The 24,993-nt window shown below is 39.7% G+C and overlaps 1 protein-coding gene across 1 annotated transcript in view; it reads left to right on the top strand.

Moving 5' to 3' along the window:
• LRRC1 (leucine rich repeat containing 1) overlaps positions 1-24,993 on the top strand; it is a 131,756-nt gene that overhangs the window by 97,876 nt on the left and 8,887 nt on the right. The window contains exons 8-11 of the mRNA XM_045543763.1: positions 2,100-2,244; positions 4,420-4,538; positions 6,334-6,417; positions 16,062-16,177. Coding sequence (XP_045399719.1) covers positions 2,100-2,244; positions 4,420-4,538; positions 6,334-6,417; positions 16,062-16,177 — 464 coding nt within the window. The remainder of the gene's footprint in view (positions 1-2,099; positions 2,245-4,419; positions 4,539-6,333; positions 6,418-16,061; positions 16,178-24,993) is intronic.

Consider the following 24,993-nt stretch of genomic DNA (forward strand, 5'->3'; position numbering starts at 1 on the left):
CATCAAGCCCAGCAGATTCGTAAATTACCAGGACCCATGATTCTGATGGTATTGCTGTATGAATTTCTGCCACTCTACATTTTTGCTACTCTTCATGATGTGCCAAGTGCTTTGGGATAATCTTGACCACATCTTGCCCTGTAATAGTTCATGTAAAAGCAATGTTAAATGCTCTTATTTCATATTTTTTCCAAATATTGCTTATGTTTGCTGGCACGTCACGGTGTTCGGGCTTTTCCTACTGTTGCCAAGTGTGAGAACCATGTTCCAAATGAAGTGGAGTCTTGTGTAGACTTCTGAGTACGCAGTCATCTTGTGCAGTCCTAACAAACAGGCCCACATTCTGAGAGAAAAACTGAGAAACCTAAATAAACAAAAAAAACCGGTGCGCATTTCTCCCTTTTATTTTGCTTTTCTCCAACCGTTATACAACAAATTTTATTCTTTGGTGTATCTTACAGCTACTTTTTACAGTCAGTATATTTCATGATGACTAAACGTAAATTTTTAAATTAATTATTATAGTTATACCACTGAAGTTACCATGATGTCACTTAATGACTAACAGAACTAAGGAACTAATTTAAGTTCTGATCTTGGCTACAGTTGGGAAAAGGAGACAGATCAGCAAATGTTGTGGCTATGATTTGATTAATTCTTAGATTTTTCCAGGAAATATATGACAAATGCTAGTTGAGAGAATGCTAGTTACTTTAGGAGTCAAATGATGGGGAAAATACCATTAAATTATCAGGAGAGTAATAAAATATCATCTATGGGACATGAAGGGGAAAGAGTGTATGTATGTACAGGTGTGTGTAAATGACTATGTGTAAAATGTGATATCCTAAACACAAAGAATTTAAAGCTCCAACGATCATATTATAGTTATTTAAAAATCTCATTTGCTCCTATAGTATAAACTCATATTAAACCAGCACTAAACATACCAAAAAGTCTCAATCAGGACGATTTTCTTGTCTTCACTGATGATAGAAAGAAAAGGATACAAAGACATTGTTAAAAGGAATTAATGAAAAGTAGGACAACTTCAGGGGTCTGGCCTGAAATTAGTAGAAATGTCTGGTTTCCTATAAACAGGAAATATGGGGGCAGGATCATAAAGCATATATTGGTAGGAAATAAACTGGAAAGAATAGATCAGACCATATTAAATATAGATTGATGAATTTGTACTTAGGTACACCTAAGGGGGCCACTAGATGTTTTTTGAGTAGAAGGGTGATATGATTATAGGACTAGAGCTAGCTATGTTTTCAGGAAGGAAATTAGGAAGGACAGTTTGTAGAATGGACTTGGGAAGGGAGAGTCAAAACCAAAATCCAAGAGGCAGAGCTCACAATCAAGGTAAGAGGGTAATGAGAGTAGGAATTTAATATAGGGAAGTGGGAATGGAAAAATGGAGGCAGTTATACTAGAGAAAGTATGTGTTTTGAGAGAATGTAAGATAAAATATCTCTTGAATAAAATGTTAGACTCAGTGAGGTACTTTTCCCAATCCGGGGTAGACTATTTTCATTAAAAGAAATATGTTTCTCTTTTCTGTTGGTGTTAAAGATATTGATGGGTCTTTATGCTTCAGTTTTGCTGGGGAGCAACTGACTTGATGTTTGTGGTAACAAATACTACCATCATGGAAGGAAATGTAAAGTAGGTGGTTTCTTACCAGAGAAAGTCCCAGGGTCACTCTGCAGGGTAAGCCACTTACTAGTGATTGGTTCCAAACTTGGAGAACTGGATTCTAGCCTCCTTTTTCTTTTTTCCTAATTGTGTGACCTTGCAGTCATTTTTCTGCAGTCTGTCTTCATCTATTAAGTGAGAATGAATCTTTGCCTGCCTGAATGAGAGTGAAGGGCTTAGCGTCCCTCCCACTCCGTGTGTGTGAGTCATACAACTTCCTGTTTTCATTGGAAAGGAGTCTAGGCATTTGTTCCTGCCTTCACATTTGGGTATATGCTGAAGATTCCTGCTCCAGACAATTATGCTTTGGAATTTGATTGTGAAAAATCACTGTCACAAATTCCTCTGTACTATGACAGATTTAAGCATGAGTTTCCTTTTCCTTGTCTTCGTTCTAGGAAATAGGAAATCTGAAGAACCTGCTGTGCTTAGATGTCTCTGAAAACAGGTTGGAAAGACTTCCTGAAGAAATCAGTGGCCTGGCTTCATTAACAGATTTAGTCATTTCCCAGAACTTACTAGAAACCATTCCGGATGGCATTGGTGAGCATTGAACATAAGTAACTGCTAAAGGTGCTGCACGCACTGATCCTTTAGTGACCACTCTCAGGTGCTGGGGATGTGGCTCTCTAAAGTCTCCTCGTTGTTTGCTTTAAAGAAGAAGAGCAAAGAATATTTAATACAACTTAAGTTTCTCTGTATGCAAGTGTTCCTGGCATTCTCGTTTGGTATCAGTTACAGATATTGTTTCTCTTCAACATTGGGTCATATGTGCTTCATCCATGTCTTGTCTCTATGTTTTCAGGAGGGATTGGCCCAAATAGTAAAGTGTGTTTAAGGCATATGAGCAATCACAAAGAAAGTTCTAATTTGGCATCTTAAATAGTTTATGAGAAAATAACTTTGACCTCATTGTGTGACCTAGGGCAGATGCTGTCAAAGGAAGAGTGATATGATTAAGTTGATCCTTTTCTAGTACATTGAGAACAATGAGCGATCCTTTAACCGTTCTATGCTATTTTCTTAAAAAAAAAAAAAAATCAGTCCAGACATTTCCTTTACTACAAACGAACTCTGTCTAGAGTGAGAAATTAAACATAAACAGAAAAGATATAAACAGACACGGACTGGCAGCTCCACCATAGCAAAGCCACTTAGAAGTCATAAGAAACTACATTTAACCACAGAGTTGTTGTAGGATTGCTGTCTTTAACTTTTATTGAAAACATCAAAGGGAGTATTTGAAAAGTTTTCAGTAGGAGGAGAAGCTGTATGATAGGGGACCACTTCCTCTTTGGTATTTGGTCGAGATGAAAATGGTAGCTGATAATAGCAGCTCTGTCGGAATACAGACACTGCATCTTGGTTAAAGCCAGTTGGAAAATTGGTGGGGATTTTGGCTCTATGTAGAGAGATTCACTGAGAATCATCTGTGGCGTGGGCAGGGGGTTGTGGAAACTGGGCATGTTTTGTTGGTTGGAATGGGAAGCAGTAGCAGGGATGAGACAGACGGCTGGCTTCAAGCATTCGAAGGAATGTCTGCAGGAGTAGGCTTATTATATCTTCTAGTTCAAACGGGCAAACCGAAAGGATTGTGAAGCGCAGTTTTGTTTGAGGAAAAGCTTTAAAAAACAAAGATATCTGTAACAAATTAGTTTGAGCTCCTTAGTGAAGAAATAAGTTACCCTATCACTGGAAATATTCGAGGGGAGGTGGCAAGACTGCTTGCCAGCAATATTGTTAAGGAGACTCCTCTGTTGGGGTGAAGTGTTTCGGCATTCACTTGTACGATTCCGGGTACCCTGCAGAGAAAGCTAATATGCTTCCTGGTAGAGCAAGTCCAAACCCTCTAGGGACAGTGTTAGTAGTGTATTGATTACGCTAAATGAAGAGCTTAAGAATCGGTTAGTTCTCCGACCTTGTGCTGTGGTTGCACACAAGGTAAGATAATCCTTTCAATTTTCCTTTCTCCAGCTTTATGTCTCTGTTAGAATGGAGGCTGTCTTCTGATTTAATGAGGAGTGTCATCACGTTAGCCACTCTCAGTAGGTGATGAAGGGCATCTGCTCTGTAGGCTCAGTTCCCTGGCTTGTCATTGAAAGTGGAACTCTGAATGATTTAGGATTTCCATCACTCAGTGGGGACCCTGGGGGGGCCGCTGTAAGACTATTCTTCTCTTCCGTGGATAGTGGGCATCGCCAGTAAGTCAAGTCTTCCTGCCCTGAGTGAAATAGGCTTAGTCCTTCAGTACAACTTGTCAGAGATGACTGCCGTGTTCTGCATACATAGAAGAACTTAATTGTAGGCATCTTCACTGAGTCATTCTCATTCATAGGTGATTTAACAAACTGCCCTTTATTGTTCTTACTAAGGATGATCCTTGGAGTAAAATGAAAATCTCCTCCATACACAAAACCCCTCATGCTCTAAAGATCTATCAAGAGCCAGCTGCTTGTTTTTCTTTAAATTTTCTGGCTTTGATACCTTTTTATGCCTTACAATGATTTGTTTCTAATTGCTGACTGTTTTTGATGTTCTGAACAATTATTTTAACCTTTAGTGATCCAAATGAGAAGGATATAGTCCCATAATTTCAGAAACTGGATGAGGAAAAAGTAAGTAACTGCTTAAGACAAAAAAGAACAGCAGTTAGGAAACACCAAGTGGTGATTAGGAAAACAATGGTAACTAATGAGTTTAAATAATATGCTTTTACAGGAAGGCTGAAGAAACTGTCCATCTTGAAGGTGGATCAGAACCGACTCACGCAGTTGCCTGAAGCCGTTGGGGATTGCGAAAGTCTCACTGAGTTAGTTCTTACGGAAAATCGGCTCCTGGTGAGTTTGGTTTGCACATTATTGTAAAGACTCATTAGGACAGATTCTACTTCTTTGTATTTGAGTGGACTAAATGGAAATTTCATGTTACATCTCAGAAAGGGACTTACAAAGCAAGTGCAGGATTTCATGATCAGTTTTCAACTTGCTTAAAAGCAAAGAAAACGGCGTTTAGGCTCCCCTATCAGAGCTTGTGTCCCAGTTATGCTTATGGTATAGGGACCGAACTGACCTCGCAGAGGTCCCCAGTGAGGGGTGGGGATAAGCCACTGTCGCTGGGCGTGTTGACGCCTCTGCCATGGCGTCCAGAGACCCCCAGCGGGAACATTCTTCAGGGATTCCTCTAGCCTCTTTCTGGGTTCTTTGAGCAAATGGGGAGGAGCAGGAGGGAAGGGGAAGAGATGGAGGTTGGCCAGGGAAGGCCTTGGTGGCACTGGGACTGGGGAAGGCTCTTTATGGGGCAGCCAGAGATGGTATCTGAGGGGCTTTGATTGGGCTGCGTCTTGCCCCATCCTAGAACTTGGGGGTGGAGATGGCCGCAGGTGTCCCCAGGTCCCCCACCCAGGGCAGAGGCGGTGCGTTCCTGTGCCTTCTCCCGTCCCGCTGCTTCATCAGCCCTTCTCCTCCTCCTCCCCTTAGAGCCACTCTCTTTTCTTCAGTTTGCTTTCTTCCCTTTCTTTTTTCTTTTCTTCATCTTTACTTTGTGACTTTATTTTCTTTATTTCCCTCCTTTTCCCTCTTTCATCCCTTTTCTCTTTTCACTCTACATAGAGTAAGTAACACTCTTTAGGTGAAAAAGAGCAGAAAGAGGCAGCAAGAGTGGATGGAGGCGCAGACGTGGGTGGGGAGCCCAGCAGTGTGTCTCCCCAGGTAGCTCAGGCAGCCTTCCTCTGGCAGGTGTGGGGGGACTTACCAAATCTTCCTGTCCTAGTTTGTGGTTTTGGGCTTACAAATAGTAATCATAGCAATTATAAAAATGATATTCACCCCTAGCTTCCATTGGAGTGCTGAAGACCCCCACGTGGGCCTCGGCCTCGTTCCGATAGGGCTGTGCACCCCACGCCTGCCCGATCACCTTTCCTCCTGGCCGTGCACTACCTGGGCTCAGGGTGCTGAAGGGTGCTGGTTCTCTGCCCCGGCCCTGCCCCAGAATGGTCCTTGAAGGTGCAGGCAGTCCAGGGATGAATCTTGAGGGTGCAAATTCCCACGTACTTGAGTTAAAGAAGATTCATTTTCTCTTTACCAGGGTGTTTCCCTGTTCCCAGGTCTCTGCTTCTGACTTAATTTTTTGAAACATACTATCATTTCAGTAAAAATTAAAAATATTTAGGCTGGCTGTGGCGGCTCATGCCTGTAATCTTAGCACTCCAGGGGGCCAAGGCAGGAGGATCGCTTGAGGTCAGGAGTTCGAGACCAACCTGAGCAAGAGTGAGACCCCGTCTCTACTAAAAATAGAAAAAAATTATCCAGGCTTGGTGGCGCATGCCTGTAGTTCCAGCTATTTGGGAGGCTGAGGCAGGAGGATCACTTGAACCCAGCAGTTTGAGGTTGCTGTGAGCTAGGCTGATGCCACGGCACTCTAGCCCGGGTGACAGAGTGAGACTCTAAAAAAAATAAAAATAAAAATAAAAATAAATAATTCTACAGCTCTTGAGTGGACATCTAATATTCAGAAAGAACTATTGCTTATCTTGCTGGATGAGATATGTTCTTTAGGTCCTCGCAAAGATCTATTTTACTGTGAACCACGAGAAAAATACGTGTTAAATTAATAATAAAATTGTTATTTCAACAGACCTTACCTAAAAGCATTGGAAAACTAAAGAAGTTGAACAACTTGAATGCAGACAGAAATAAATTAATGTCTTTACCAAAAGAGGTACGTGGTTTTAGAGAAATAATATAATAATTATAAAGACATCATAACACATAAGGAATCAAAAATGTCAAATACCTTAAAGAGACTTATGTGTTGCTTTCTAAAGGTGTGAATGCTCATCTGTGAGTATAGAGCTGGTTGGAGGAATTATGTCATAGAATGGTCATCAGTAACATTAAAGACGGTTGGGAAAGGTGAATTGATAGGATTTTAAATGGGAGAAAGAGATTAACATTTTTGGATGTGACATAAAATGGTGACACTGTTGACAGAAATGGATAATTTAGGAGTTTGGCAGAGGAAGTGGGTGACTTTGGATATTATTGTAGAGCTTAATATGAAATTAAGCTCTGTCCCAGAAGCCATTGGAATTATAAAAATGGATCTCCATGCGGCTGTATGTCTGGGCTGAGATTTAGATTGGACTGTGTTCAGGAGAAGTGAGTGAACTCCTGACAAAGACATACACACAGAGGAAGGAGTACAGAAGGCTAAGGCCAGGTTCCTAGGATGACTTTTTTTTTGTCATCAGTGCTCTAAGCAGGAGAAAAGAGACAGAGACAGTCGTCATCCATTGTGGAGAGTAGTTGTGTGGACTCAGAGGCATTTGAATTCTGGCAAGGGAGGTAGAAATGCTGATGTTGAAGAAGAAGACCACCACAGTAGATCAAACAAGGAGGTATCTAGTGTGTTGCTTGAAAAGAAGGCCTACTCTCTACTGGGAACTGGAAGAGCTTGGTTGGAGAAGAGTAATACTGAGCTTGATATTTTTTTTATTAGTGATATAACTTGAAACTAAATTTAAGCTGCCTTCGGCCCACTCCCCTCATCAAATGAGCTGTTGCTGAGCCTTCCCCTTTGGTGGGTCCTCACGTGAAAAGGTATGGTGTTTCTCCTTGTATGATATGGTCACTGGCAGGACGTAGTTTTCTTCAAGTTTCTCTTCTGACCCTTTGTAACATCTATCTTGTTATAATTTCAAAGCTGCCATCCAACCAGCCAGAGCATGAGGGGCTCTCACTTTCCTAGGGCCACATCTCAGGGTGTCTGAACTTGGCCTGGCTTCCTCCTTCCTTCCCTCCTCTTGGTGTTCTTCCCACAGTGGTCCCAGTCTTCTCCCTGGGTAAGCTGGCTGGCATTCCCCAGTGGGAACACGAGGACATTCATTATAAATGTGACCATATTCTGACACACCCTTAAACTGTTGCCTGCAGAAAGATTTAAGTCTCTCTCAGCTAACCTGGGACACAACTAAGATTCTCTGCAAATCAGAACATTTTGGTTCCAGTTTCTAAGCATAAACCAAAACACAGGGCTGATATGCTGAACATTAATTTTACACTTGTGGAATAGCCCTTGTAGATGGGTAGCAGATTGGGCATGTAAACATACACACAGAAGTAGAAAAGATTCATTAGTTTCTTTCTCACACCAGGCACTGTACTAGGTGCTTTCATGTATTTGTTGTACTTTTTGAATCCTCACAATGGCTTTTGAAGTCCTGATGATTTCCTCATTTTACAGATGAGGAAACTGAGGCCAGTGGGTTTTCCTTACCAGGGCTCACATAGCTAGGAGTTGGTAGCCAGGCTCCAAAGATGAGTCTCCCAACGGCCAGCCCACGGCTCCCAGACTGGCCAATAAAAACATGGCAACGCAGGTAATGCAGACTCAGTCCAGCCTTTTCATCTGTGTGGCCTTGAGGTAAGGCAAGACACTAATTTGATAAGGGAAGGTCAAACTATCTTTAGTTTGGGCATTTTAGAAAATTAATACATTTTAGGAGTACTTTCAAGGCAAATGCTGAGGAGAGCAAGTTTGAGTTTCATGTTGATGCCCAGCAAGTTTCGCCGCCTGTCCCCAGCTTCCCGCCCCTCTCTTTGATTCTGTCTCTCACAGGGACACATCCTAGACAAGGACTTCAGCGATTTATTTTCTTAAAATGCTCACCATCGTTTCTGCATCTGTCCTCTTTTCACTTTAAAAGAATGAGACTCACACTCAGTGTTTCTGGTTAGAGGGGTATACCTACTCCATGCTGTGTGTCCTCTTAAATTTGCTATAACAGCTTCTCAGGATGTGAAAAGTGAAAATATTGTGAAAACATTTCTAGCTTCAAAGCGTTTTAGCTATCACGTCTTGTCCATTTTCTGAGAAGTTATGATTGGTTTTTCTGGCATCTGGAGTTTTTATGTAGGAATAAAGCCTTGAGCCTTTTCCTTCAGCTGCCTGATAAAGCAAGAATGTTTAGGTTTTTAGGAATTTTCTAACATACCTTCCCTCCGACTCACACATGCTCAGCTCCTGGAGTTGGAAACGTGCTGAGTGCATACCTCCAGTTCTGCTAAGGGGCACAGTTTGGTGCCCAGCGGAAATGGTTGAGCTCTGGCCTCTGACCTCGGGGGCTGGGCAGCCAAACCACCGGGAGCCTCCTGACCCCTCAGTGCGTCATGCTGGCTGAGCAGCACCGTCGTGGCAGTGTCTGTGCAGTGCGTGTGGCAGGCCCTGTGACTGTGTGTGTCAGCTCTGCCCCCAAGCTTGATGCCATTTGATTGCATCCTGCATTTTCCTGATTCTTTCAAAAATTTATGACTTTCTCTTGAACAATTAAGTTACATATATATCTAAAATGTTGACCAATCCAATTCATATTCCAAAAATCCACAGTTGTATTAATTGCCATTGATCTTTGTGTGCTGTGTAGCTTATCCTATATTTTGTCCTTTAAAAAAATTGATAGTATTGCATATTGTCAGTTTCGTGGCACAACTCCTTAGTCTGTAGCAGCATTTTTTGCATTTTTTTTCCCCCAAATGGTTGAAGGGAAAATGTTTGTACTGTGTGGGTCACAATAATAGATTCTGTTTGTGTTTTGTGGTGTTATTTGTAGTAAATATTTGCAAATCAATGAATGTCTCTTTTCTTAATTGTTAGCTGCTTGGAAATTTAGAAAAGTCAGGTAATCTTGTTAACTTGTAAGTATTGTTCAGACCGCAGTTGCATCTCTAACTTCCATTTTGCTTCTTCCATGCATGAAGATTCACATCGGCTGACTGCTTTGTGTGTTCTTCATTGTAAAACATTGGACATTTTCCTCTAAATTCAGTTTTGTTTTGTTTTTTAATGACTGCATGGCCTGGAACCTTATTTTGTTATGTGTTTTTCATATTTGTTGAGATTATTCTCTCTCAAAAAAATGCTTTTCTGTGAATTACATTTTAAGTTATTCAGAAATTCTGAAAGGCATCACTTGGCAGCTCCTCTGTTTTCACTAAATTGTAGTTTGTTGGCACAGTTCTATCTTTGATGGAAAGGCAACATTTGCTTCATTTGCTACATGTGGCATGCTTCTGATTTTTCCAGCCTCTTATTTGTGTCTTTTATTTCTCATCCTGTTGCTTAAGTATATATACTTCTGGGAAAAGGAGATTCCCTTAAAAACTAGTATTTTTGGTGGAGGGAAGAATTAAGGGGGAGAGACTGGGCAGTAGTGTTTTTCAGGGATAGACAGGCCGTTGGCATATGTGTGATGGTGAGTAAGGTGAATGAGAGCCAGAAACCTCATGATCCCCCCAGCCAAATCTCACCTTTAAACAACCCTGAGCATAACAAGTTTCTGGCTTGGAAAAATTGAGCATATATCCAAGTTTCGAATTCAATTCTCTGATCTCCATTAAGTCAAAGTGAAAGTGACCCCAACTACTCCAAACCTATCCAGTCAATTGAGACAAAATAGAATTTGCAGATCTTTCATCAAAGCTTTTCTTTATCAGGCAACCTGTAAATATTAATTCCCTATAAATATTATTGTGATACTTAGAAATGGCCATGGTGATAGACTTTATGGATAGCTTTCTGCTTTCTTATTACAATTTAAAATTCCTTTAGCATACATTTCCATTATATTATAAAATGAAATATTGGTAAAAGAGATGATATAGAACCTAAAAATATTAATATTATTATAGAATAAAATATAGTTAACTATGAGATTTCACGATGGAGAAGGTATTCCCAAACTAAGTGGAAATAAGTCATTAAAAAAACAGTTGATGGATTTGTCTATGTGAAAATTAGATTTCAAGAAGGCAAAGACAGCCTGAGGGCAGGGAGACATTTACAACATCTAAAATGAGGGAGATCTGTCCTTACTCCATTAAAAGTTCTTTTACATCATTGAGGAAAAGATGTACCCAATATAGAAAAATAGACTAAAACAAAGAACCTCCTACAAAAACTAATAATAAATGACTCACAGAAAAAATATAAATGGAAACTAATGTGGAACAATTTCAGCCTCATCAGTATTCACAAAAATATTAATTAAAACGTTTTAACTTACCAAGTTTTCAAGATTTTTTAAAAAAGTACTAAATGTTGGCAAGGGTATAAGGAATGTATATTATCATGTAAGTATAGGTTATCATGGAATTTCTGAAAGGGAATATGGTAATATTATTAAAAACTTTAGAAACATAACATGCCTTTTGATTCTGCAATGCCACTTCTAGGAATTCATCCTAAGAAAACATTTGTAGGTAAACACTAAGAATGAGGCACAGGAATATTTCTCGAGCAGCTAACATGTTCCGGGCACCATGTCATGCATGTATAGGGGAAGCTAACATACACCAGGCACTGTGACACGTGCTTTTACACTGATTCTTATCTAATTCTCACAACAGTTCTACGAGGTATAGGTAAATCATTATCAATATTCAACAAATTGTGAAACTAAGACTGAGAGAGGTTAAGTAACTTACTCAGGATCACACAGCAAAGAAGTGGCAGAACAATGCTAATGCATTGTCTAATGTGGGCAGTTTGTTAAGTAATCTGTGATATATCCATAGAAGGAAATAATTATGTGGTCAATAAAAATCCTTTTAGAAACATAATGACATGGGAGAATGTTCTTGATTTCATATGTAAACAGAGGTGCTACAGATCATAGTATTTATCCTAATTTTGTTAAAATGTATATATATGATCACAAAGGCATGGCAGTAATACTGGAAGATTGTACCTCAGAATGTTAATACAGATTATCCCCTTGTGGTGGGATTTATTTTTTTTCATCATGCTTTCCTGTGTGTGTATGTATGGTTTTTATTTTCCAGTCAATATAAGTTACTTTTTTATAGTTGGTAAAAAGAATGCCATAGCTAGTAGTGGATATTTTGATATCAGTGGCCAAAAATTCAGGGAATCGAAAAAGCCACATGATTTCCAAAAATCTTTATGAAGTAGGGAATATTTGAATAATATACCACAGATGATAGGATTCTAAAATTGTGCATTATATTATTTCTATTCAAATTGCATTTTGGCCAGATTTTGCTTATTGTATGTTTTTCTTTTTTGCCAATGGAATGTGGGTTCAGTTCTGTTACAAATTATATTGAAGATACTGAAGAAAAATGAAAGTTCTTTGGCACTTAGGGCAGGCCTTTGCAAAGTGGGATATAAACAGACAAAGGTGACTAACACAGGCTTTTTCTTTGAATCATTCTGATTATCTCCCCTAGGGTGACATAAGTGCATGCAACTAAGTTGACCGAGCAGAGGTCTGCAATGACCTTCAGGTCCTGGCTCCTTGAGATGTTAGATCAGTGCCAAACAGTTAAGGACAGTATCATTTTGAATTGAGAGAGACACAAAACAGCTAAACAAGGGTTCGCAGCTATATTCTGTAATTCCCAGAGAATCTAAATCCAACCCCTTGTATTCTGGGAAGGTGCTATTATGTGGTTTAAGGGAGGTTTAAAAATACCAGCTTCCTACATAACTGGTAATAAGTTATTTAAACAGTGACTCTGCTTCCCAGAAGTTCTAAGTGACATAGACATTTTATCACGATAACCGCTAAGGAACCTGTTCTTGCTCCTGAACCCAAAAGAGAAAACCAAAATACATATGATTGACATGTGTAATAGAGTACTGAACTGATGTCAGTTCTTTACTATTATTACTACAAAATGTCACTGTGACACATTGTTAGGGAGACAGTTATTTAAGATGTTAAGGTAAATTCAGGAAAGAGATTACATGTACACCAGCACAGTTTGAATAACATAGTAGGTATTCAAGTGTTGACTGTACTCGTCATTTGGATCTAGGATTTTCACTTGGGAAAAAAATCGCTACCACATTTACTTGGCAGCAGCAATAAGGCCAGTTTCTATGATAGGTGCTAAATTATATATGTGGTTTCGTTTAATTTAATCCTGTTGTTACTGTTGGTTGAAGTAACATATCCAAACCCACAAAACACATGACTGAACCTAGGTCTGTACGATCTGAAAGCATCCACTCCCTCCCTCGCACCACATCCCCCTCTGACGTCTAGGATGAACTACATCTTTTGAGTTATGGTTTTGAATGCTTAATAATCTTTTCTGACAACCAGAGGTCTGTGTCATCCCTTCCTGGCTGATTTGGAAACAGGGCTCTGTTTGTGTGAATGTTTGCGTGGGACAGCATGTGCCTTTGTAGGTGATTAAGGCATCCCAGGCACACTCTGTAACAACACATGCTTTTTGTCGGTATTGTTTTCCAAAAACCATAGACAATAGAGATCAGGAGGTCACACTGCCTGCTTTGACAACCCAGAGGGCCTAAGAGGCTCTTGAACACAATTGCTTCCCACCCCTTGACGTCCCAAATGGGTGTGAGATGAGAATGGGAAAGGAAAAAGAAGAAAAAACAAACAAACAAAAAACCCACGAGACTATAAACACAGTAGACAGCTCACATACTCCATTGGAAGTTTACACTATTTTCCCCTAAATATTTAAGGGATATTTACTTGTCTGGAACTTTTAGAGCCCTCTCTGACCCACTTTAATTATTAATAGTTAGATAATTTTTTTTTACTAGTAATATACACACGTGATACAAACTGAAAATGTTCACATGGTATAGTGGTAGGGCCCCCAAACAGATCTTACAGGTGGCTGGGGCAGTGAACAGCTTCATGACAAGACGTCCAGCATCACAATGGAGTCTCAGCTCTAAATGTCCTCCAGGAGCTTATTGTCCCATCAGGAGGATCACATGAATAACTGATTTTATCTGTTTTGCCTCCTTGAGGTACACATAAGTCCTGTCTCCTCAAAGCCAGGCCAGGATGGCAGGATGGAGGGGTGTCCAGCCTGAGGCAGGTGCTCACCTGGAAGAACCTTCCTGTGGCCCAGCACTGACCCAGGCCTCAGGCAGAAGCCCCTCCACATGGAGCAGGGATGGTGGAGGGCCCCATTAGGACCTTGAGTATTCCTTCCTATGAATAGGTCTTGTTGGGATTATCTAAATTTGTCAGACTCTGGTAATGTCAATCCGCAAAACGATCAGAGTTTTGATTCCTTTCCTTCCATGATATTCCTGAGCATCTGAGCAAAATTCATAATTCCTTTCTTCAAGGGAAGGAAGAAACGCTAAGCCACATGAGAGATCGTGTTGCACATCTCTTCTAGGGCACTATACTGGGGCCCTATATTTATAAAACCTAAGAGAGGCTACCCTGGTGATTTTTGCTAGAACAAAGAAGAGTTTTGCCTACATTGCTACACACAGAAGCAGATAACTTTTAAGTAGTAGTCTTTCACAAGTAAGTAAATAAAGTGTATAAGCATACCTAAATGAGAAATTTGATAGATACGATGGGTATTATACACACCAAGAGCCCTGATTACATGTGCAAATGAAACAAATGATCTTAGGAATCTTCATGAGGTATTTTGTGCTGTCAGAGGCTTAGGTCATAATTATGAAAGGAATGAGAAGACAATGTATCATATGGTCCAGAGGTCTCTGGGAAGACTTTATGGAGGAATAGAGGATGCTTAGCTAATTTTGAGTGATCGATAAGATTTAGAAAAACAGAAACAAGAAAGGCATTTCTGTGAGACCAAAAATACAAGATGTGTTCTAGAGTACAGTGAAGACACTGTTTTTTGCTGGGATAGGAAATGTGAATAAGTGAATACTGAGAAATAAAGGAGACAGTCTAAAAGCCTTTCTGCGTATGTGTGTGCTTTCTACAGGATCAGAGATAAATATTAATACCTGTTTTTTTGTATATTTATTTTTCTTTTATATCCATTATAGTTAAATATACTTTTGGTCAAAGTAACATATCCAAACCCACAAAACACATGACTGAACCTAACACTGTCTAATCTCAAAGCATCCACTTCCCCCATCACACCACATCCCCCTCTGTGACAAACTATGACAAACTACATCTTTTGAGTTATGGTTTTGAATGCTTAATAATCTCTTCTAACAACCAAAGGTCTGTGTCATCCCTTCCTGGCTGATTTGGAAATCGGGCTCTGTTTGTGTGAATGTTTGCGTGCGACAGCATGTGCCTTTGTCGGTGATTAAGGCATCCCTAGAACGCTCAATATATCACTTTGAAATCTTTACATTAACTCTTAGAGGAGGAAATAAAAAGATTGTGCATGAGGATAATTATGTAGCAATTTGATAAATATGGGTTCTGCTTTTTAGGATATTATGTGTATATATTAAACACGAGTATAAATAGAAAGGGCAGAAAATATATTAAGATATCGTTGACCATTCAGGTCTTGTGCTCTTCCTCGAGTGGGAAGCTCTGGAGTTGTGTTTTTCCATGTGTCAGAGAGACATCAATAGGTTCCTTCATGAGCCTTTTCTAGCACTCAGTCTTCGTCGGGATAGTGAGTACAGGAAGAATGTAGTACTTCATGGAGTCCTGCAGAGTGTTGTGTCTGGGATTGAGTTATTTTTCCACCCTCTTGCTTCAGCTTTCCTGACTGTAAAAACCACAGCCAATTTGTTCAAGAGAATCATTGAATTCTTTTCTGTTTATGTTCTTTCTTGAAGACCAGACTCATACAAAGCTCAGTTACCTTTGAATTACTTACTTTAAAAAAAAATGGTAATCAAATTTGGTGTGGATGAAGATACTGATTTATGTGTTTTTACCAGCAGGTCATAGCTGAGGAGATAAATGCATATATTTACTAAATTTGCTTTTTTTTTGCTAAGATGTTATTGATTTTGCATTCATAAAAGGAAAGTGAATTTGCCAAACTAATTCATGAATGCCCAAATGCTATTAAAAGATGTATGGTGGAAATTAATGTCTATATCATCTATCAGATATCCTTCTTTTTTAAAAAAATAAGTAATCTGGAACACTGAGAAAACTGAAGTTAATAAAATGGGCAGGTCTTGAATTGTGTGTGTATATCAGTATCATCTTTGGCCTAATGTTTGAAACTAGAATTGTTAAACTCCCGTATTACCAAATAATATTTGTCTGGACTTGTGTAGGTTGGGTAACATATTTAAGAGATGCAGTTGCATTAGATATTAGCAGTTGAAAATGACTTCCTTTTCAGAATGAGATTTTTAAACTGTATTGTTGATTTTCTTGATTTAGTTTAGAACATGACTGTTTAACATTTTGCAGAGATTTTTATAAACTGATAGAACTGTTTTGTATGATTTAATATTATTGATCATCAGTGAGACTTAAAATTATGTGGTATAAGTTCATATATCCTTTTCATGTCATTTGATAAACAAGTTACTCTGGTCCCACTCCATCTCTCCTCCCAAACTGGAAAAAAGATGTATTTCTTTTCTCACTGTAGATCGGCGGGTGCAGCAGCCTCACTGTGTTCTGCGTGCGTGACAACAGACTGACTCGGATACCTGCAGAGATGTCACAGGCGACAGAACTTCACGTCCTTGATGTGGCAGGCAACAGGTAAGCCTGTTCTAGTTTGCTTTGCTTGGGAGAAACATGTACATGCACCCCAGTCTTTGCTGTGCGTCTTCTTGATCTTGCCTTTGCTCCATCTTACAGAACACAGTACCAGTTAGTTGGTCAAATGACCCAGGCCCCAGGGAGTTCTTAACATGGGAGCTGGAGTGCTTGAGCTCAGTGGAGGAGGGAAGATCAGGAACAGCATGGGATACTTTAAAGTTTAAGTGGACATTTCCATAGAAACGCTTCCTAGAGTGACAGTACAGTGATACAAGGGAAAGAGTGCTGGCCTGAGAATGGGGAGGCTTAGTTTGTACCTTAGCTTTTGTAAGTAGCTATTGTAAGTCACCGTGGGCCTCAGAGTGTCCTCTTCTGCAAAATGAGTTTGAATGAGTTTGAACTAGGTTTTAACCAGGGGGCTTAATATGCTCTGTTGGTGACTCTGAATTCTCTAACATTACAAACAAAATTGTGTATTCAGAGATATTTTCACAGATAATGTCAGAAATCTCCAGATGGTTCATAATCCAAAGAAAGTTATGAGCCACCAGACTCTTATCCCCAAGGTCACAGCAGCTCTATTTATCCAGTTCTGGAGCAGAAGTTGTGTTGGACTCCTGACCATTTTCTGGAATATGCCTGTTCTTCACTGTTGGGGACTATAGATTTGTTTGAGCCATTCTGGACTAATTACAGCCCTCCACGTGTCGTATGCATCCTCTGCCTGCTCCCCCACCCCACCCAGCCTACGCTGTTCTTTCTATCTGGGACCCTCTTCTCTGTCTCCCTGCCTCTCTTTTTATCACTCTTGTAGTGTTTTCTCCAGGAAGCCTTCGCTCAGAATCCGCATTTGGGGACTTTCCTCTCATAGCACTCATAGCACCATAATTACCTGTTTACATGTGTGTAACCCTCCTAAACATGAAGTTACCCGAAGTTAGGTATTCTGGTTTATGTGTCATTGTATCACTCATCCCTTCACACTGCCTGGCACATAATAGATGCCTGGTAAATATTTGCCTAAGGAATGCAAACACTGATAGTTTTGCTGGGTGACCACTGCAAAATGTCTTATATTACAGGCTTCATTGCCAGAAAGGATTTAAAAGTTGGTGTTGAGCATGCTATGGTTATATAGGAGAAAACATGTTCAACTGGGGTAAGATGATCAATGATCTTAAAAGGTAAAGGCCAGCAGTCTAGAGAGTGTTTGGGGGACTGCCTCCTAAGTGCTGTTTAGCTGGTCACTTTCGTCAGGCACAAGCCACTATTTTTCATTCTTGCTAATGGATTATAGACAGCAGGGCTAAATAAACAGCAGTGCTCAGCTGGAATCCTGAGGTGAGTTATGGCCTCAGGGAGTGCTCACCGTTTTTAAAGTTAGTGCTTTCAGGACATCTTGATAGGTTAAGACCACTAACTGGTTGCTGGAAACTCAGGATTAATTTGAGTTAAATGTTGAATTTCTGCTGGACTAAACATAACAAGAGCTTTTACAGCTTGAGAAGGACAGTTCTTTCCTGATCTGTTTTTTTTTTTTTCTCCTTCTCTTTTTATTCTGTAAGTATATTTTTCCTGCGGATACTGTTCTGTGAAGTATTTTCATTTAAGTTTTAATTGTAAAATAGGCATAACATAAAATTTACTACTGTAATCATTTTAAGTCTACAGTTTCTGTAGTGTTAAGTACATTCACGTTGTTGTGCAACCAATCTCCAGAGCACTTTTTATCTTGCAAAACTGAAACTCTGTATCCATTAAAGAACAACTCCCTACCCTTCCCCAACCTTCTGGAAACTACCATTTTATTTCCATTTTTTTTGTTGTTGTTTATTTTTTTATTTCAAAATAGTAATTAAGGGAATACAAGTGTTTTTGTTACATGGATACCTTATATATGCTTAAGGTCAGGGCTTTTGGTGTGCCTGTCACCGAAATAGTGTTCATCGTACCCAATAGGTAAGATTTTATCCCACACACCTCCTCCTACACTCTCCCTTCTTGGTTTCTCATGTTCTTTTCTTGTCTTGTCTTGGTCTTTTGGTCTTGGTCTTGTCTTGTCTGTCTTGTCTTTGTTGTCCTGGCTAGAGTGCAGTGGCATCCTCATAGTTCACTGCAACCTCAAACTCCTGGGCTTAAGTAGTTCTCCTGCCTCAGTGCCCCCAAGTGCTGGGACTACAGGTATGCACCACCATATCCAGCTAATTTTGCTACTTTTTTGTAGAAATGAGGTCTCACTTTTGCTCAGACTGCTCTCAAACTCCTGGCCTCAAGCAATTCTCCCACCTTGGCTCAGCCTCCCAAAGTGCTAGGATAACATGTGTGAGCCACTGCACCTAGCTCTCATATTCTTTATGTAACTTTGTGTCTGCGTGTACCCATCTGTTGGTTCCAAGTTATTAGTGAAAACATACAGTGTTTGGTTTTCTATTCCTGAGATGCTTCACTGAGGATAATGGTCCCTAGTTCCATCCAAGTTGCTGCAAAAGGTATTATTTCATTCTTTTTATGGCTGAGTAGTACTCCATGTTTTTATATATATATATGTATTTCTACACCACATTTACTTTATGTGTTCATGAACTGATGGGCACTTACGTTGATTCCACATCTTCGCAATTGTGAATTGTGCCACAATAAACATTCAAGTGCAGGTGTCTTTTTGATAAAATGATTTCATTCCTTTGGGTAAATACCCAACAGTGGGATTGCTGGATTGAATGGTAGTTATACATTTATTTCTTTGAGGAATCTTCATACTGTTTTCCATAGAGGTTGTATTAATTTGCAATCCCATTAACAGTATATAAGTGCTCCTTTCTCTCTGCAGCCACAGCAGCAGCTATTGTTTTTTCACTTTTTAATAATGGCCGTTCTGATAAAGGGTAAAGTAGTATCTCATTGTAGTTTTAATTTGTATTTCCCTGGTAATTAGTGATGTTGAGCATTTCATGTTTCTTGGCCACATGTCTATGTTCTTTTGAAAAACTTCTGTTCCTGTGTTTTGCCCACTTGTTGATGGTGTTGCTTTTTTTCTTGCTGGTTTGAGTTCTTTGTAGATTCTGGATATTAGTCCTTTGTTGGATGTATAGCTTGCGAATATTTTCTCCTGTTCTGTAGGTTGTCTCATCACTCTGTTATTTCCTTTGCTGTGCAGAAGCTTTTTAATTTAATTAAGTCTGATTTATTTACTTTTATTGCTATATTTGTCTTTGGGGTCTTAGTCGTAAATTCTTTGCCTAGGCAGATGTCTAGAAGAGTTTTTCCAACATTTTCTTCTAGAATTTTTATGGTTTATGCCTTACCTTTAATTCTTTAACCCATCTTGAATTAATTTTTTGTATGTGTTGAGACATAGGGGTCTTGCTTCATTCTTCTGTGTGTGGCTATCCCATTCTCCCAGCACCATTTATTGAATAGGGCTTCCTTTCCTCAGTGTATGTTGTTGGCTGCTTTGTCAAGGATCAGTTCGTTGTAGGTAGATGGCTTTACTTCTGGATTCTCTATTCTGTTCCATTGCCCTATGTCTCTACTCTTATACACCAGTACCATGCTGTTTGTTTACTATAGCCTTGTAGTATAATTTGAAGTCAGATAATGTGATGCTTCCAGATTTGTTCATTTTGCTTAAGATAGCTTTGGCTATTTGGGCTCTTTTTTGCTTCCAAATGAAGGTTACAATTATATTTTCTATATCTGTGAAGTATGACGTTGGTATTTTGATGGGGATTACATTGAATCTATAAATAACTTAGAGCATTATGGACATTTTAACCATGTTGATTCTACCAATTCATGAGCAGGGAATGTTTTTCCATTTGTTTGTATCATCTGTGATTTCTTTCATCAATGTTTTGTGGTTCTTTCACCTCCTTAGTTAAGTATTAAATACATTTCTAGGTATTTTATTTTCTTTTATCTATTGTGAATAGTATTGGGTCCTTGATTTGTCTCTCAGCTTGACTGTTATTAATATATAGAAATGCTACTGATTTGTGTACATGGATTTTGTAACCTGCAACTTTCCTAAATTTATTTATCAATTCCAGGAGTCTTTTAGTGAAATCTTTCAGGTTTTTTAGATATAAGATCATATCATCAGGAAACAGGGATAGTTTGACCTTCTCTTTCCTAATTTGGATGCCCTTTACTTCCTTCTCTTCCCTTATTCCTCTGACTGGGACTTCCAGTACTATGTTGAATAGAATCAATGACAGTAGGCACCCTTGTCTTGTTTCAGTTCTTAGGGGGAATGCTTTCAACTTTTCTCCATTCAGTATAATGTTGGCTGTGGGTTTGTCATATATGGCTTTTATAATTTTGAGATGTGTTCCTTCTGTGCCTAGTTTGTTGAGGGTTTTTATCATGAAGAGGTGCTGGCTTTTATTGAATGCTTTTTTGGCATCTATTGAAATGATCATATGGTCTTTGTTTTTCTTTTTGTTTGTGTTGTGAATCATGTTTATTGATTTACATATGTTGAAACATCCTTACATCCCTGAGATGAAACCCACTTGATCATAGTTGGATTATCTTTTGATGTGCTGTTGAATTTGATTTGATAGTATTTTGTTGAGGATTTTTGCATCTATGTTCATAAGGGTTATTGGTCTGTAGTTTTGTTGTTGTTGCTGTTGTTGTATCCTTTCCTAGCTTTGGTATCAGGGTGATGTTGGCCTCACAGAATGAGTTAGAGAGGATTCCCTGCTTCTCAATGTTATGGAATAGTTTCTGTAGGGTAGGTAGCAGTTCTTATAGGTCAGATAGAATTTGGCTCTGAATCTGTGTGCTCCAGAGATTTTTTTGTTGTTGTTGGGAGATTTTTTATTCCTGCTTCAATCTCGCTGCTTGTTATTGGTTTGTTCAGGATTTCTATTTCTTCCTGATTCAGGCTTGGGAGGGTATATGTTTCCAAGAATTTATCCATTTCCTCTAGGTTTTCTAGTTAGTTTGTGTAGAGGTTTTTGTAATATTCATAGATGATATTTGATATTTCTGTGGTGTCAGTTGTAATATTTCCTTTTTCTGATTGAGAATATTTGAGTCCTTTTCTAGAAATTTCTGGTTAATCTGGCTAGTGGTCTATTGATTTTTTTTTTTTTAATCTTTTCAAAGAACCAACTTTTTGTTTCATTGATCCATTGTATTTTTTTGTTTTCATTTTGTTTAGTTCTGGTCTGAGCTCTGTTATTTTTCTTCTGCTGGCTTTGGGTTTGGTTTATTCTTATTCTAGTTCCTCAAGATGTGTCATTAGATTGTTAATTTGTGATCTTTCTGTCTTTTTTGTGTAGGCATTTAAGGCTATGAACTTTCCCCTTTGGGCTGCTTTTTCTGTATCCCATAGCTTTTGTTAGCTTATGTCTCCTTTTCAGTTTGAGGAATCTTTTGATTTCCATCTTAATTTCATCATCTGCCCAAGGATCATTCAGTAGCACATTGTTTAATTTTCATGACTTTGTGTAGATTTGAGTGTTTCTCTTGGAATTGATTTCCAGTTTTATTCCACTGTGGTCTGAGAAGATACATAGTATGATTATTTTGAATTTGGTGGGACTTGTTTTGTGGCCTAAGATATGATTAATCTTGGGAAATGTCCCGTGTGTTGATGAGAAAAAATGTATATTCATTAATTTTGGGGTAGAATGTTCTGTAAATGTTTATGAAGTCCATTTCTTTTGGAGTCCTGTTTTGGTCCAGTGTTTCTTTATTTATTTTCTGTTTCAGTGATCTGTCCAGTTCTTTCAGTGGAGTGTTAAAGTCCCTGACAATTAAGATGCTACTTTTTATTTCTTTGCTTAGATCTAGAAGAATTTGCTGTGTAAAACTGGGAGCTCCTGTGTTAGGTGCATATATATTTATGATTGTTATGCTTTCTTATTGAATTGCTTCCTTTACCATTATATAATGACCATCTTCATCTTTTTTTAAAACCAGTGTTTATTTAAAGTCTATTTTATCTGATATGAGAATGGCTACACCTGTTTGTTTTTGGTTTCCATTTGTGTGGATTTTTTTTTTCCATCCCATTACCTTGGTTCTGACTCTTTGTGGTTTAGCTTTGTTTTTTTGGAGATAATAAATGCTTGAGTGTGTTTTTTCATCCATTCAGTCTATGTCTTTTAAGTGGGGCATCCAGACTGTTCATGTTGAGTGTTAATATTGATATGTGGGATGCTGTTCTGTTCAATATAGTGGATAATACCTTGTTTTCTTTTCCCTCTTTTGCTATTGTTTTATAAGAGCTGTGAGCTGTAATTTTTGGGTATTTTTACACTGGTTGGTATCTATTGTGCTGTTGCATGTACAATGCATTTTTGAGCATTTTCTGAAGGGCAGGTCTAGTAGTGACAAATCCCTTTAGTGTTTGCTTGTCTGGGAAAGAATTTATTTTCACTCCATTTATGAAACTTAGTTTTCTGGGATACAAAATTCTTGGCTGGCAGTTATTATGTTTAAGGAGACTAAAGATAGGACCCCATTCCTTTCTGGCTTGTAAGGTTTCTCTTGAGAAGTCTGATGTTAGTCTGGGTTTTCCTTTGTAAAGTTACTTGATGTTTTTGCCTCATGGCTCATAGGAGTTTCTCCTTCGTGTTGACTTTGGCCATTGTGATGACTGTATGCCTTGGTGATGCCCTTTTTGCAATGAATCTCTCAGGTCTTTATTGAGCTTCTTGTATTTGGGTGCCTAAATATCTAGCAAGACCAGGGAAGTTTTCCTCAATTATTCCCTTAAGTAGGGTTTCCAGGCCTTTTTCTTTTTCTTCTTCACCCTCAGGCATGCCTTTGATTCTTATATTTGGCTGTTTTACATGATCCCATATTTCCCATAGGCTTTGTTCCTCTTGATTCTTTTTTCTTTATTTTTGACTTACTGGGTTAATTCAAAGAGTTGGGTTCAAGCTCTGAAATTCTTTCTTCTACTTGGTCTAGCCTATTCTTAAAACTTTCCACTGTATTTTGTATTTCCCTAAATGAATTTTTCATTTCCAGAAGTTCTGGTTCTTTAACATATGTCTATCTATTTTTGATTTTTTGTTTTTTAAAATATGTCTATCTCTTTAGTAAATTTTTTCATTCATTTCCTGAATGGCTTTTCTGATTTGAGTGGGTTTTCCATTTTCTCTTGGATCTCATTTAGCTTCCTTATAATTCATATTTGAAATTCTTTATCTGTCATTTCAGTATTTTCGGTTTGGTTGAGATCCATTGCTAAAGAACTTTGGTTGAGATCCATTGCTAGGACAGCTCCTTTGGGGGTGTCCTTTCACTCTTATTTTTCATACTTCTGGAGTTCTTGCCCTGATTCTTTCTCATCTGGAGCAGTTGTCACTTCTTGCTTTTGGATTTTCTTTTGTTTAGACGGGTCATTCCCCCTACCCCTGCCTTAAGATTGTGTCTGTAGCATATATTGGGTAGGGACCTTTAGCTTTGTTTGTGGGTGCTTTGATAGTGTTCTAGATTCTGGATGAGTACCTTGGTTATAGATATCCTTAGTGTGGTGGTTTTCTCAATTTCTAGTTATTTGTAGGCTGTAGTAGGAGTATACTATGTGCATGGGCAAATTCCCTGTCTCTTTTCCACAAGGGAAGATGGATATCTTTGAAATCCTCCTCTGCCTTGTGGGTCTCCCTCCGGTGTCTGGCTGCAAGTGGCAATCCAAACTAACTGAGCTCACTGGCAAAGGCGCTGAGGGCTGGATCCCAGGATCCTACCCCGGGGCCGAGAGTGTGGCTTTCTTGTGGGGGGAGGGGTGCTCCAGGAATACGCTGTGGCTTGGACCCACACTGCATTCTCCTCTCAGTTCTACCCGTGGGAACTCCCTCGCCTTCCAAGATTATTTCCCAAATCTCCCCTCTGTGCCTCTGAGCAATACGATTGAGGCCTGGGGGTATGGGATCTGGCCTGCGGGCCTGTCCCCTGGTTCCCCAAGTTCAGTCTTTGTGCCAGGGAAGAGTGTGCTGGTCCTGAGTTGCCCATGGAGTGCTCAGGCAGGCTTAATGTCCCTCCACTACGGGGCATGCCCTGCCCTGCTGGAGCAGGCAGGCAGGCAGCACTGGGGAGGGCTGGCGGGCAGGGAGCTCAGAGTCCCGGCAGTCGGCTGCAGGTCTTTAAGAGGAAAGGTGTGAGCCCCAGTCTCTGTGGGAGCTCCATGTAGTGGATTCATCAACTGAGGGGAAGCAGCTGCTCCTGAGAGCCCCAGCTCAATCATCCCTTGGGGCACCCATGCTACTCAGCAGCAGTGGGGAGGGGAGGAGGAGGAAAAGTGTCTGAATGGAGGAGAGCTGGCACTCTGGTCCCCTTTGTCCCTCTCTCCTGAAGGCAGCCTGCCCAGAATGTCCAAGCTCTGGGATCACACAGTTCCCCAGGACCCATTGGCCCCCCGCAGCTATGACAGTCTGGGCAGGAGTTGGGAAATGTTTGTGTGGGGAATGGTGATGTGAAAACTGAAGGGCTGAAGCTCACTGGGGAGGACAGAGGCATGTCATGGGTGGAGAGTCAGTATGGCTCAGCTCTGTCATGAGGGAAGTGACCCTGAGGGGCCTGGCAGCCCAGTGCTTTGTTCTCAAGAAGCTCCCAGTTCACTGGCGGCAGCAGCTTTTGGGTTCATAGGGTAGAGGGGCTCTCCAACAGCTTGCGAGCCTATAGTTTGCCAGAGGTATGAGGGGAGGAGAAACAAAATCCCCACTTACCTTTTCCATGGGGCTCCATGTTCCTCAGGGGATGATCACTGCTGAAATCTTGCTCCTTCCTGTTGTGCTCTGCAACTTCTTCCTGTGGAATCTCCAGTAGGTATTGGCATTTTTCCCTCAGAATTA

This window comes from Lemur catta, chromosome 2 (genome assembly GCF_020740605.2).
Source record: "Lemur catta isolate mLemCat1 chromosome 2, mLemCat1.pri, whole genome shotgun sequence".
Lineage (NCBI taxonomy): Eukaryota > Metazoa > Chordata > Mammalia > Primates > Lemuridae > Lemur > Lemur catta.